We start from the raw sequence: 13,897 nt of genomic DNA, 5'->3' as shown, positions 1-13,897 counted from the left end.
CTTTGGTAGACGTAAATTACAGTATAGGCTACTGCCTACGTTTATCCTTTTATCTAAATAAAAATAGTTAAAAAAAGCTTTGCCATTCCATGCGTCAGATTATAGACGTTTTTATAAATTACATTCGTCAGAATTATTTGAGTTGGATTGAATAACGAATATAATTCAAAATTAACACAATAAGTGTGTTTGGAACACTCGATTTTTTGCAATATTATGGTACACTTATAATATTAGTTTAATTTATTCACGATTGTTCGTGATCACGTCTATGACATATTATTATTGATTGATATATTTGGTAAGTATGATAATGGTTATAATAATATAAAATATTCAAAATATTACACAAGAACCATTAACATTGAGTACAACCAATATTACAAATAGCTGTTATATACAAATCATAATCACGTGGTATGTCGGCGGGAATGCTTATAATCATTAGGATATGTAATAATGTAATAAAATATCAATTTAACTGATGATATAATATAGAGGCTGTATGTATTTACCTTGTATGTAGCGTACCCAATAATCCATCAAAGGAAAGTGACGCCAACGTGAAAGTAACGTTACCACGGGTAACATGCTAAAGGTACCTAAAAATAAGTTAGCTAATGAGTGACATGAGATTGATGGCGTCTGGCAGTATTTCATCCGAGAGGGTTTATTTTATATTGCTTACATAACAAGCATAATAAAGCATTTTGGTACCATGTATGTACATATATCTGCAAATTGATAAACGGGTGGATATTCGTTATTTGCATCCATATCGGTATGTTTTTAGTTGTGATAGCAGTTCAAATGCAACTAACACTTAACAATGTGTTGGATAGCCTATTACCGGACGAAATAAAAGTCACTAATTAATTCAGACGTACACATATAATTCACAACACAATACAGTCAGGAGAACACTAACATACATATAAAGTCAATCACGGTAATCAGAACGGAAAGAATATTCGGAATTGCATTAACTATAATTTAACATAGACGAGAAAACAATTATATTAAGGGCGATCGAAGTATATTGTGGAGGGTAATGCAAGTAAAAAATCACTGCCCGCTGCGACGATCGCGGACGGCGCGTAGGCACAAGCCATCGGTACTTTTTAACAACGCCGTCCACTCGGGTTTGCGTCGTAATTAATATTAATTGTTATATATATATATATATATATATATATATATATATATATATATATATTGTTTTATTAATTTTGTGTGTGTGTGTTCTCCACAAGTTTAAACATTAATAATCAAAAGAAACATGTTATAATTGATTATAGAACTGTCTCTATATCTAAATATTTATCACGTCTTTATAACTTTGAAGCTTAAAAGGCTGTGAAGTTTATTATTTACAGACTTTATTGCTTTTTTTCCGCAGATTTACGCTGATGATGACCAAGACAGCAATCTAGTTGAGAACCCTAAAGGCGCAAACAAGGACAAACAGAGCTTCGAGTCCCTAGAAAAATTACATGGCTTAACTGTTTTAGAAGATGATACCCAGCTTGCTGACGATGAAGATATATACGATGATGATGAAGACGCGGAGAGTGGTGACTGGTACCCCGATTATGATCGGCGGCGGGAAAAAGTAAGTGGATTTAAAACAATGCAATTCTACGTAGGTCATGTAGTGGTTTATTAAACTAATATATAAAACTCGAAATATCCTACGTATTTGGCTAGTCTTTTTGAGAATATTTGCCACAACAGGAATCAGTCATAAGAATCAATATTAAAATTTCCAATAAAAGAGGAGTTCGACTCCTCTTTTATTGGTGAGTGACGTTAGACACAAACTTTCGATACATACTTTTACCTTCAACATATACCACAAGATAAATGAGTAGACGAAATAAAACGCTTATTTATGAAAATATTTTTGTAATGAATGTAATGCTACACATAAATCGTTTTCAACAATATTCAATTTACTCCAATGTAAATTTGTATTTAAAATTAGATTAAAACATTCGAAATGTAGGTTGTGTATACTCAGCACACAAAACATTTTCTCTCGAATGGATTCTAAAGAAATAATTTAATTCTGATCCGGTAACAACAAAGTTGTATTGACCCAAATCATAAAGATACACGTTCTGAAAACTGTCAGAGAATCGTTTCGCAGTATTTTTCTTATTCAATGAGGATATTCGCCTTTCAACCGTTTTAACTTTTTCATAAAATAATAAAGCAATCGGATACTTTACTGAACAAATCATTAAAAACGGTAATGTTCAAGTTGGAGTTAGCTTATCTACGAAATTCACTCCACAAAATTGAACTTTAAAAGTGTTCTAGCTTGTGAGGCTTTCAAAAACTCAATATAATTGAAGTTTTATGATTCTGACATGTAACCAAATTTATTGTAATATTTATAATATATTTAATAATAGCACTAGAATTTGATGATAGCAATAAAATCCGAGGAGATGACAAAAAGTGGAGCTTTGTTTCAATTGTATTTATCCAAAAATCAGTTCGATTGCAATTTTCGTTAGAGGAAGATGATAGAAATAAAGCCCAAAATAGTTCGAAGTTAGAGTATCTTTATAAATTACCGTGTTATCGTTAAACGCGAAATACAACACAATAATATGTTAAATGGGATTAGTCTGAAAGTCGGGTTAGAGTCGATTAAACGGGGTGCGCTGCGCGATTGTGTTATTGATTTTAGCTTAACTAGATAAGAACTACAATTACAAGCAATAGCACGCATAAACGTTTTATTAATCTACTAGTTGATGGAGGTAATATAATTTATTTAGAGCTTTTCATCAAAATATTACACTCCGTCTTATTGCCTGGTGACAGGAGGGCTGGTTAATTTTTCGCCCAGAGAATCGGAATTGCGATTCAAAGTGGAAATGCTGCTAGCACTCTTGCCACCATTCTAGGCGGTAACGATTTGTACAGTAACTATTTTTTATTTTTATTTATTTAAGGCATAATGTAAATGAATGTTGTATTTTTATATAAATTAATACTTTAGAGTTTAATGTCATATCATAACTGACAAATATTTTTTGATTAATTTATTAACTATTTTAACCGCAACTACACGAATAGTGCCCCAATAAATAACAATATTAAGTATTACCAGTGTAGTATTTAATATAATACACAATAATATTTCGTTATAAGACCTTCGCAAATATATCATCATAATATATTTACAACAATATTATATATATTATTCAATATTTTTCTTCTTCAAGTGCCTCTCAAATTAGCGATGGTTGACAATCAGCTTATTATTCAATATAATAAGTATAACATCAATATTATATTATATATATTTTGATTTAGTTTTTTTTATTTTATTATATTTAGTATAATAATGAAAGAAACCTGTAGTAAATGTTTTAACTGAAATAAAAATGTATACCTAAAATAATTTTAATAATGGTGAACTTAAAACATTATTTTAAGCGAATAATCCAAAAAATCTTAAGAATTGAAATCCTACAACGAAATTTTGCTTAGGATCTTAAATTAATTATATAAAATAATTACGTTGTTTAATAATATTATTGAAAGCATGATTTGTAACATTACGAAAACTGCCTAAGTTTGAGGCGAACGTTTATCTTCTTGTTATCATTCTTCAGTATGAAATTTAATAAAGATCTCTAGGAGAACGGCTTAGGCGACGAATATGTTAATTAAATGTAAATAAACATTATGAATGTTACGAACGATAAACATTTTTAATATTGGGAATCTTATCAATATTTGTCCTCTGTTTTCTTATTTAAAGATGCCTGATAAATCATTGGGGTACCTAATAAATTATAAGGAAAATTAACAATAACAAAATATGTTACATCAAGTTTTAAGTTAGCCTTGTCTCCTGTCAGGTAATCGTTAAAAGTGGGAACCGTAGGTAACAGGACTGAAACACGAGAAAACAAGTTTTTAAACTTTTTATTCTAGAATTAGAGTTCTTGGTGAAAGTATTACGGGGTAAAAGTATTCGGAGTATAAAATTTATTTCTGCTAACGTAATAATTATCAAAACGATGCTCCTAACGGCTACTAAAATTGTAAATGTTTTTTGATTGTTACAATTTGGAAACTGTACTGTACTGATTTGACCAAAGTTATGTATTCATTATACTAAATTATAAAAATACAAGTTTCACTTATCTTTTGCATACTCATATAAACAATGATTTTATTCCTGAAACAATTGTACATAGTTTAATATGGTTTATTGATTTAATAAAATTACAGATTGGTACAACCAATATGGTACGTTTGAAACCTGAAGACTTTACCGATTCAGTTGCGATCGTCAAACAGGGTCAGGCGTCCAACATTAAAGAAATTAAACGCTTACTGAATGAGAACCCGGAGATACCTGACAGTGGTAAGAATTTTACTATTTACTAAAATAATAATGCTTATTTTTAGGTTATATCTATGTTACTTGAAAAATTAACACCTGATTAGAAGATAAACAGTTTTTTGTGAAAGTTTGAGTTTATTATTGTATTATTCAAGAAACATTCGTTAGCAGACATATTATTTAAAATGTATTTAACTTTTTAAATAATTTTCAGCGTTACCGTCCTTATTTCCGACGACAGAAGCAAACCAAAGCACTCGTGACAAACGTAGTGTGTTCCCTGACAGCACTTCTGAGAAAATCGTTGACTTTTCGGCACCTAAATCTATTTCCAAAACGGAAGAGAGGTAGTGTATTCATTTATTTTAGAGTGACCTAATAAGCTGAAGATGCTATTATAAACAATAAGTATTGGTATTTTTACATGCATCTAAATTATCCTAAAGATTTGTTTAATATCGTTAATTATATCGAATCAATTGTATTAAATGGATTTCCCACTCTCAAATAATTAAAATTATGAACAACACTCACAATTAATATATTTTTTCTTTGTCTGTTCTTATCACTTTGATGCCGACTGCTTTCAGCTGTAAGTTCAAACTACTATTTGAAACAATAATTAATCAATATAACTGTCTCTACTGGAACTTCACATCAATCTTGATAACTTGAGCACATAGTCTGCTTGGCAAGTTTGGCAAAATAGTAGTTTGTAGTTCTCGTCTGGTTGCTAATATTAATTATGGCTACGTTCAAATTATACTCTTCTACTGTCATTTCATAGCATCGTGTTCGCATTCTTAAAATCAAGAACAAGTAAGTTCCTTATAGACAAAACGGCTTCCAAGTTCCACTAAGCTTATGTACAAACAACGTCTGCGAGAACATTTTCAGGAAAATGGTTCATAAATCTTCATTCTTTCAGTTCTTTATTTCTTTTACGAAATTATTTTTATAATGTTTGTTTTAATTTTTTTTGTATCAGAAATCTTGTTTCTAAATATTAATTATCTAACCAAATAATAATAATTATTACTTGGTAATAATTATGATTTTAATATTTATAATTAGTTTGTGTATTATTTCATTTAAATACTTTACTTATTAAGTTGTCAAAATCATAAACTAGTGCTGCGAATTATAAGACATTTTTAGGATATAATTATTATAATCTTTGCTATCGCAAAACTTATTTTTATGATTAGTTTAGTAAAACTGAAAATCTCCAGTCTTATATATACATCTTTAAGTTGCGGCTATCATATAATGCTCGTTAAAACTATACGGCCAATATTTCAAGACGTCCCATAAACCTTAAAAGGTATTTTATTAGGTCAGTTTCAACAAAATGTAATTCACAAACATTACTTCTTATTTGTTATCACATAGAGATGAACTACTCGTAACATTAACGTTATACACAACAGAGCCGTAAACACTCATTGTATAGAATTGTTATTTTGTACACAGTACACAGTATATAAAGAGACCAATACATATTTAAAAAAAACTTCTTACATTGATTCAGAAGCCTGGCTGTCACCCATTCTTCAGTTAAGCTACAGTCAAAATGACATGCTATATATGTTTCTTGAAAAGTTTGTGGGATCCGTGAGCCAGCATAACTAATAAAGACATTGAACATAACATTTAAAATCTCTTAATTTTCATGAAGTCTCTCTTACATTGTCAATATGTATAGCAATAGATAGTTTACCGTCAGGTGATAAGTACTTACTTACTGTAAGACGAATAATTGCTTTCATTGTATTAATAAAACATAGTCTTTCCAGGTAATGGCGAGTAACGTTGAAAATGTCTATTACGTTTAATACTGCATGGAATTGCTCTTAAAATATTGTGTATATAAATATAAAACATTTTATAAAAATGATCTCGTAGTAAAAACTCGTTTAAGGTTTGCGATTACGCTGTGGTGAAGGAATGCAACCGCAATTGCTATCAAGTTTCACTATGAGAACACGTATGACATGTTTTTAGGGTTCCCTATTACAAGACAACTTCGTTCATTATTTAAGATATACGATGGCTTCACCAACTTTATTTATTATATATTAATTAACTCTTATTTCACACAGCAGACAAAACTCATGCTACAAAATAACTTACGGGTTAAATATAAAGCATGCAAAAGTGGCCTCACCAACAGTTATCTCTTCTGGGCAACCTGTAGTTTGATAACGTGGGAAAAACAAAATCGGGCATAGTGCGAACTAATAAAAACTAATTATTATATTTTTATTACATTTATATTAACAAAGTATATTACTCGTAATTATGTTGTAGTAAATACATTACGCTAATTAGTAAGCCAGTCGGTTATACAAATCAAAACAATATTCATGAATAGCTTGAAATGCAAAGAAACAAATACCAAGAATATTTCCTTTTAAAAAAGGTTGTAAGTTAATAGCAAGTTTTTTTACGTTCCAATTAGCGCGGTTTGTTGCTAAATTATAAGGCGGAAATGCTTGGAACTTAAATGCGATTACTTGTACATTGTAAACTTGAATAAGTTAAAAGAGCTTTAATAATATACTCTACTGAGGACTTCATAAGGCTTTATTTATAACTTAAATATAACTTTAATTAACAATGTATTTTTTTAAATGTTTATACGTCTTAAAAATAAATTCTTCAATTTTCGGTATAAACGGATCTTATATGTTTAACATAATTTCTTGTAGAATCACACGCTTAAATTTTGATATTTTTTATTAAAGATAAAGAGCAGAGATGGCTCAGTTGTTAGAACGCGTAAATGGTGATCGCTGGCTCAAACCCAGGCAAGCACCACAGAATTTTCATGAGCTTAATTTCCATTTATAATATATCTCGTGCTCAGTGCAAATACATAATATAATCATGTGATAGTACATAATTATAGAATATTACCTAAACTGAGCCGGTCGATAGTAATATAGAAATTCTTTTCTGCGTGACTAAGCTCGATGGTGAATTTAATATCCTCAAGCATTATACAAAGACTTGTAATATAAGATATCCCGAGTCGCGACGAAATCAATACGCCGACTCTACACGTTCTAATATAATAAACTTGTTATGTAACACTGCCTTTAGACTCTTTTGTTTTTGATCATAATGGATGTATTAAATTTCATGTGTGATATAATTTCCCGTACATTTCTCGTCGCTGCGTAACGAACTCGCGAAAGAGGTGCGGTTTGGGTGTTAAATCATTAAAAGTTACAAATAATAAAACTTACAGAATATATATTATATATGAAATTATTATATTTTACATACATAAATTTAAAAGTCGCATTGATAAAAGCCATATCTATATTTTAATATCAATGAATCAAATTGATATTTTGTTGTTGTTTTCGATGTTGTTGAAAAAATTATGTTAAATTTATTTTTTATAACGTTACTGACGTTAGAGACGTAATGAAATTAGCTATTTAATTCGACTACATAACTATTGAAAATAAGACGTAATTTACAATACACGGTAATTCAATACAAGACAGCTGTTTGTTCTTACCAAGATATAACAGGTCTGTTCGACCTATAATAATCATTTAAGGGAAAACAAGTAGCGCATTTGGTTAGAACAACATCTATAATTAAACATTATTATCGGCAAATTTCCATAGCTTCATGTATTTGCAAAATTGAATTAATTGTAGAAATACTAGATTCTAATTCTACTAATGTGACAATTGGGAACCAAATTATTCTACTGCCAAACATTAATAATTTATATTACTGTGTTTTTTTGAACGATGTCTGAGCCAGTTTAAATATTTACATAAGGGCCCAAGGGGCATAGCTTTGATAAATAGAACTTCTTAGATCCAATGATTGGGAGCGTACGGATTATGGAAGGGTTCCTATTATTATTGAACTTATGTCTGTGAACTCGTGCCTCGGTGAGGTGACCTCTTTTACGATTGAGTGGTCCATTTAATATGATTATTAAAAAAGTAAATAAACTAATTTTGTAAGTGTTATAAGAGATTTGAATTTAATGTATTTACTCCTACAATTAAATGTAGGTATCTAAAAGTTATGCTTGCTAAAAAGTTTGTTCATTAAAAAGTCTTTAATATCCTCGTCGAACAGGGTTCAGCTTAAAAATTTACTTTGTTGTAACAAAAGCCATTGTGAGTTTTTGTTAAGAAAGTTTCATATTACTAGTTTGCATAATATTAGTATCTGTGTAGCCTTTTTTAATTTAATACACATATAGTTAACGAATTCTGACAATTAATGGTCCAATATACGTCTATAAGTTGTGAATAAACCTTAATCACGTAAATAAACCTTATTCGTAATACGATATTAAAAAAGACCTTATTATAATACGTCGTATGTTATGTAACTTACTTAATGTATTTTTAATTTTTAATTAATATTATTTTTGCAAAAAAATACCCTTTTAAATTAAGGCGTAAGAATTTTTTAATGTTTTTTAAGATGATAAAAATATATAATTATTCAATACCTAATTATTTTGGTATTGACTGGTTGTAGGGCTTTGTGCAAGCTCGTCTGGGTAGGTACCACCAACTCATTAGATATTCTACCGCAAAACAGCAGTACTTGATATTGTTGTGTTCCGGTTTGATGGGTGAGTGAGCCAGTGTAATTACAGGCACAAGGGACATAAAATCTTAGTTCCTAAGGTTGGTGGCGCATTGGCTATGTAAGCGATGGTTGACATTTCTTACAATGCCAATGTCTAAGGGCGTTGATGATCACTTACCATCAGGTGGCCCATATGCTCCTCCGCCTTCGTATTCTATATAAAAAACAAAATTATAGAAATACAAAATAATTTGTAATATATGCTTTAAAATTTTCATCAGGCGTAAAACGAAAAAATTCATTCCAAGCGATACTTCTGGCAAGTTGTCTCTACACACCGTGTCCAGAACTGTCAGGAACAGTAATGATGAGGTAAATTGACCCTTTTTATTTATATATAATTTTTTTTTATATATTATATTATATATAATTTTATTTAATTTACTTCCATATTAATAAAATGTATGTTATCTCCAGCCTAATAATAATCTGGATTGTATACGGAATTCATTCATATTTTTGGACATTAGGTATATTCACAATAATTGTGATAATAGAAAAAATAACATTCAATTTACATTAATTAAAATTTAATTGAAAATAAAAGTAAATAAAGAAAACATAACGAATAAAAGTAAACGGTCTTCAAAACATTCTAAAGCTTTTTGCATGGTCTGGGTGGGTTACAATACCGTACTTTGTATTGCTATATCACGTCGCAATAAAACGTCTCAGGCGCACTGACGGTGTAAGGAGTGCTTTGTACTTCTTACAGTGACAGTGTCTATAAGTTAAGAAATCATTTACCACCAGGTGGCCCCAGTTGCTTAACTGTTACAAAACTGCTTTAATATCAAACTTCCCAACCAAAATATATTTAACCAACAATTTTTATTCATTTGCAGGAAGGTCAGAGAAGGCCCTTCATAGCTGCTCACTTCCACGGCAACACGTCACATCTCAGTACCGAGATTCACGAACATTTCAAAGGTATAGTAAAATGAACAATAAAAAAAATATTATCGTCACGACTTCATAAAATTTATACTGCAAATTGTTTAATACTCGTACTATTATAGATTCAAAATTGTTTAAAATTGACTATATTTTTATTAAAACATAATCATTTTTGTAATTAAATTAGGATTAAGTTCATTCCAGTTAAGTAGCATTTATAATTAATTATTTAGTATCAATTAAAAAAAAATGCTATTAAAATTCGAGAAATGAATTCCAGAATGTAATAAAATAACATTAAAAAAACATATTTCCACACATACATATTTACATATATACGACAAATATTAAGAGCATGGACGTTTCTGAAACAAAAAGCGCAATTATATGTAACTGTAATTAAACTTGTGTTAAACGCCCTTTCCGAGCTTGAAGGTGGCCCTCATCACCTTGACTCGAGTGAAATAAAATTACGTCATACTTCACAGTTATATATATTTACAGGTATATAACATGTACATAAGTATTCATTTATAATTGTATTTTTTTTTCGATAATTTTGGTTATTCGTCAGCGTAAAATTGTAGCTATAATTTATCATACAGGAAACGGTCTAGTCCGTGTTGCTCACGGCGCGCCACACGACGTGTGGTACCCCGCGCCCTGGACCGTCGCGTCGCCGCACCCACGGCCTACTCTCACCCGGACCGGCCACATCCACGTCCACCACACCGGTGTCTACCTCGTTTACGTGCAGGTAATATAACATTCATTGGAAGCGCTCTATTATGAAAACACACTTCAAACAACCAATAATGAAAACTTTATTCTACTTTGCGATCACGTACTAAACGCCATTTCAAGTAAACGTCAATACGTGAGCACGTTTACTAGTTCCAAGTTTAAATATTTCTCTAGAAGTAAAAAGACCATTAATAATTCATATTATTTGATTTCAGATCTATTATCTGGATAGCCACGATATAATTTCGTGGGTCTTACACCGCACAAACGCATATATGGATGAAAGGGAAACTCTGCTTCAATGCGCTCAGTCCTCCCACTCCACTGAACGTTTAGATAAACCGAACTCCTGTTTTTCTGCTGCGGCTCTCTTCTTGAAAGCTGGAGACAGACTCGCGGTGAGAAATACCGGTGGAGATAGACACTCTTTGATGCAGCCAGAAAAGAGCTTCATAGGTCTCGTTAAACTGGCTGACGCTGCTGATCCGGTCGAGGAATTCTAGTTGAGATAATAATACTATTGACGTTGTTCGCCATGTGTTATTCGATATTTCGAATCGAATAAATTTAAGGATAATTGGATATCCGTATTAATAAATTTTATTTATGTATTCTTTATGGTAAATCAGAACGATATCGTTACCGTTAGTGGACATTTGGTATGGAGTTTCTTTGTTATATTTATGTTACAGTATGTCAATTGTAAGCATATTCTTGCCCAGACTTACTACATATAATATAGTGTTATTTATTTAGTAGTCAAAGAAGTGCCATTTTGGGAAATCGATCATGTTAATTAAGTCTTACGTTTAAGTTTGATACATTATTATTATTGTCAAATTTATAACAACAATATTTTTGTGTTATATAGCATTTGTATGTGTGCGTACTTATTTTGATATTCATGTTATTTTTCGAGAATATTTTACTGAAAGAAACGCGCAGATGTCGATTGTCGTTTAAAAATCGAATTGTTACCGTTGGGCTGATTTTAATAATTATTTAATCTTTTTTATATTTTCATAGTATCAACATTTACGCATTAAAGTGCAACATTTAAACTTATTCTTAGGCTTTAAGTTATATATAAAAGCTAACGAAATGTTTACGAAAGATCTGTTATGCCATTGATATTTTAAGTTAAATAATTTATTCGTGCCTACATTTAGTAACTTTTATGCGATTATTTTTTGAAAAAGTTAATGCAACACTGCATTGTGAATATTGAATATATGTTGTAAGATTAAAGTAGTACAAAAATAATTCCTTTTTTTAATTTACCTAACCTCTATTTTTTAAAGGGATTTATTTATTTATTTAGAAACTATAAGTACTTTTTGTAATTATTGTTACTATTAGGGCTCGAACACACCGTAGGACCAACTGAAGCGGCAATGCCCTTGACGTAAAATTATATGTAAAGCTACGGTTGTGCAGTCATCTGAGATAACTATAACAAAGAGTTCGTAGATCACTTCCACTTCACTTGGTCGCTTACGCAAATGAAGTTGGTCCTGAAATTAAAAAAAAAAATACAAATTTATAAGCCTGTGAGTGATGTTTTGGCAATAACTTTAAAAACTATGATTTATAATGGCTCACTTGCTTACATCAATTAACATAGTAAAGTAGTAAGTGTGTAATACAAATATTGCACATGCATATTAATGAGGATTGTTTTATTAGAAATATGTTTATATTAAATCTATATAAATATAATAGCTAAGCTATCTACTCTAAAGATAAGACAATATAATATACAAAAAAAGAACTTTATTAGACTGAAACACCTTTCGTTTTAATGTTTATTCAAATGGAAGCAACAATAACCATGAGCAAATTTTTTGGGAGAGCTTTTTTTAATAATATAAAATATGAATTTTAATTTTAATTGATAAATTAAATTATATTTGGATCAATTGATTTTCCACAATTACACTAAATGTGCTGCACCATTTTGAGTGATTATAGAACGGTCACAGCTAGATCCACTTTAATGGTTAACTTTTAACTTTAGCACTCAAACTGCACACTGCTGTCCAATACAATTGCAATTTAAACTTGCTGGTGGAACTTTGTGCAAGCCCGTCTGGGTAGGTACCACCCACTATTCTACCGCCAAACATAGGAACGTAGTAATGTTCTGTTGCGGTAGAATGGGTTACTAGCAGGTGTCCTATTTGCCTAATATCGAACATTTTTAAAAAAAAACATAAAAAAGCAAAAGAAAAGTGTACGAAATATACAAATTTGTATACGAACATGCTTTCATGTAAGAACATTGTTTTATAAAGAATCTATGTATTACCTTTTTAAAAAACAATAAAAAATAAGTTGTTAAATAGTTATAAAGACAATTATGTTCGTACTAATAATGTAGAAGTAAGTAACGCAGCCTACAAAGTTATGAAGCAACATATCATAAAAAGAGTGCAAATAAAAATAATTACAGCGACATGGGCGGCTGGAAGGCGTCTTCAATTAAATAGCACGATTGAAGAATGAGAAGCCTCAGAATGTTGATTATTAAACCGCGTCCACAATCAATTTTGCTTACAATTTTTATAGAAAATTCGAAACGTGACTGAAGCAGCGAATAAAGGCTACAAAGGAAATCGTAAATAAATATTTAAGCGTAAAATAATAACAAATCGGAGGGTCTCTGTGCTTTCTTTTTAGAAATGCCCTATCAAAGTTTTTTTTATATTTTTTTAAAGAACATAAATTTAAGTTAAATAAAACCGTCACAGAATACACTTTATAAACATAAAGGAAAGAAAAAAAATGTAGTGTTGTGTGTGTATTCCATCTATCCACAATGATCTGACCTGTACGATAATAAATAATGTTCTGTTTCCAACTTTTGATAGATAACAGTAAAGCTTGTCAATAATTACCAAACAAAAAAAAAGAAAATCGGTTCACAAACATATGAGAATAATCTACTGAACTGCTTTTTCTTTGTGTTTTCATATTTTATAGATAAAATATTTTATTTTATTTTCTTGAATAGGTTTTGATACCAATTAAACACACCGTGAAAGATGAGTTAGCCATTGTACCTAAATCTGTAATTAAGGGGCGGGCTATAACATCTTAGATTCCACGGAAGGTGGCCCAGTGGCTCGTCTGCCTTCCAAGAATATTAATTAAATATATATTCGGCAATAAGAAAGAAAAATATATCGACATAAAATAAGGTTTTTTTTATATTTGTTAAGTGTATTTATTACACTTTATAGTTTG

At 30.3% G+C, this 13,897-nt stretch overlaps 1 protein-coding gene across 2 annotated transcripts in view; it reads left to right on the top strand.

Moving 5' to 3' along the window:
- Positions 1 to 11,910, top strand: part of LOC126772493 (uncharacterized) — a 36,405-nt gene extending 24,495 nt beyond the window's left edge. Inside the window, exons 2-8 of one of the 2 annotated variants that reach the window (XM_050492887.1) lie at positions 1,400 to 1,642; positions 4,258 to 4,393; positions 4,587 to 4,719; positions 9,232 to 9,322; positions 9,856 to 9,940; positions 10,513 to 10,664; positions 10,867 to 11,910. In XM_050492887.1, the coding sequence (XP_050348844.1) occupies positions 1,400 to 1,642; positions 4,258 to 4,393; positions 4,587 to 4,719; positions 9,232 to 9,322; positions 9,856 to 9,940; positions 10,513 to 10,664; positions 10,867 to 11,154 (1,128 nt within the window). In that variant the 3' untranslated portion in view covers positions 11,155 to 11,910. The remainder of the gene's footprint in view (positions 1 to 1,399; positions 1,643 to 4,257; positions 4,394 to 4,586; positions 4,720 to 9,231; positions 9,323 to 9,855; positions 9,941 to 10,512; positions 10,665 to 10,866) is intronic. The other variant, XM_050492895.1, reaches the window with a different exon arrangement.
- Positions 11,911 to 13,897: the final 1,987 nt, after the last annotated feature.

This window comes from Nymphalis io, chromosome 1 (genome assembly GCF_905147045.1).
Source record: "Nymphalis io chromosome 1, ilAglIoxx1.1, whole genome shotgun sequence".
Classification (NCBI taxonomy): Eukaryota; Metazoa; Arthropoda; class Insecta; order Lepidoptera; family Nymphalidae; genus Nymphalis; species Nymphalis io.
Note: the sequence above shows the minus strand (reverse complement) of the source record. Positions and strands in the feature narration are given on the sequence as shown.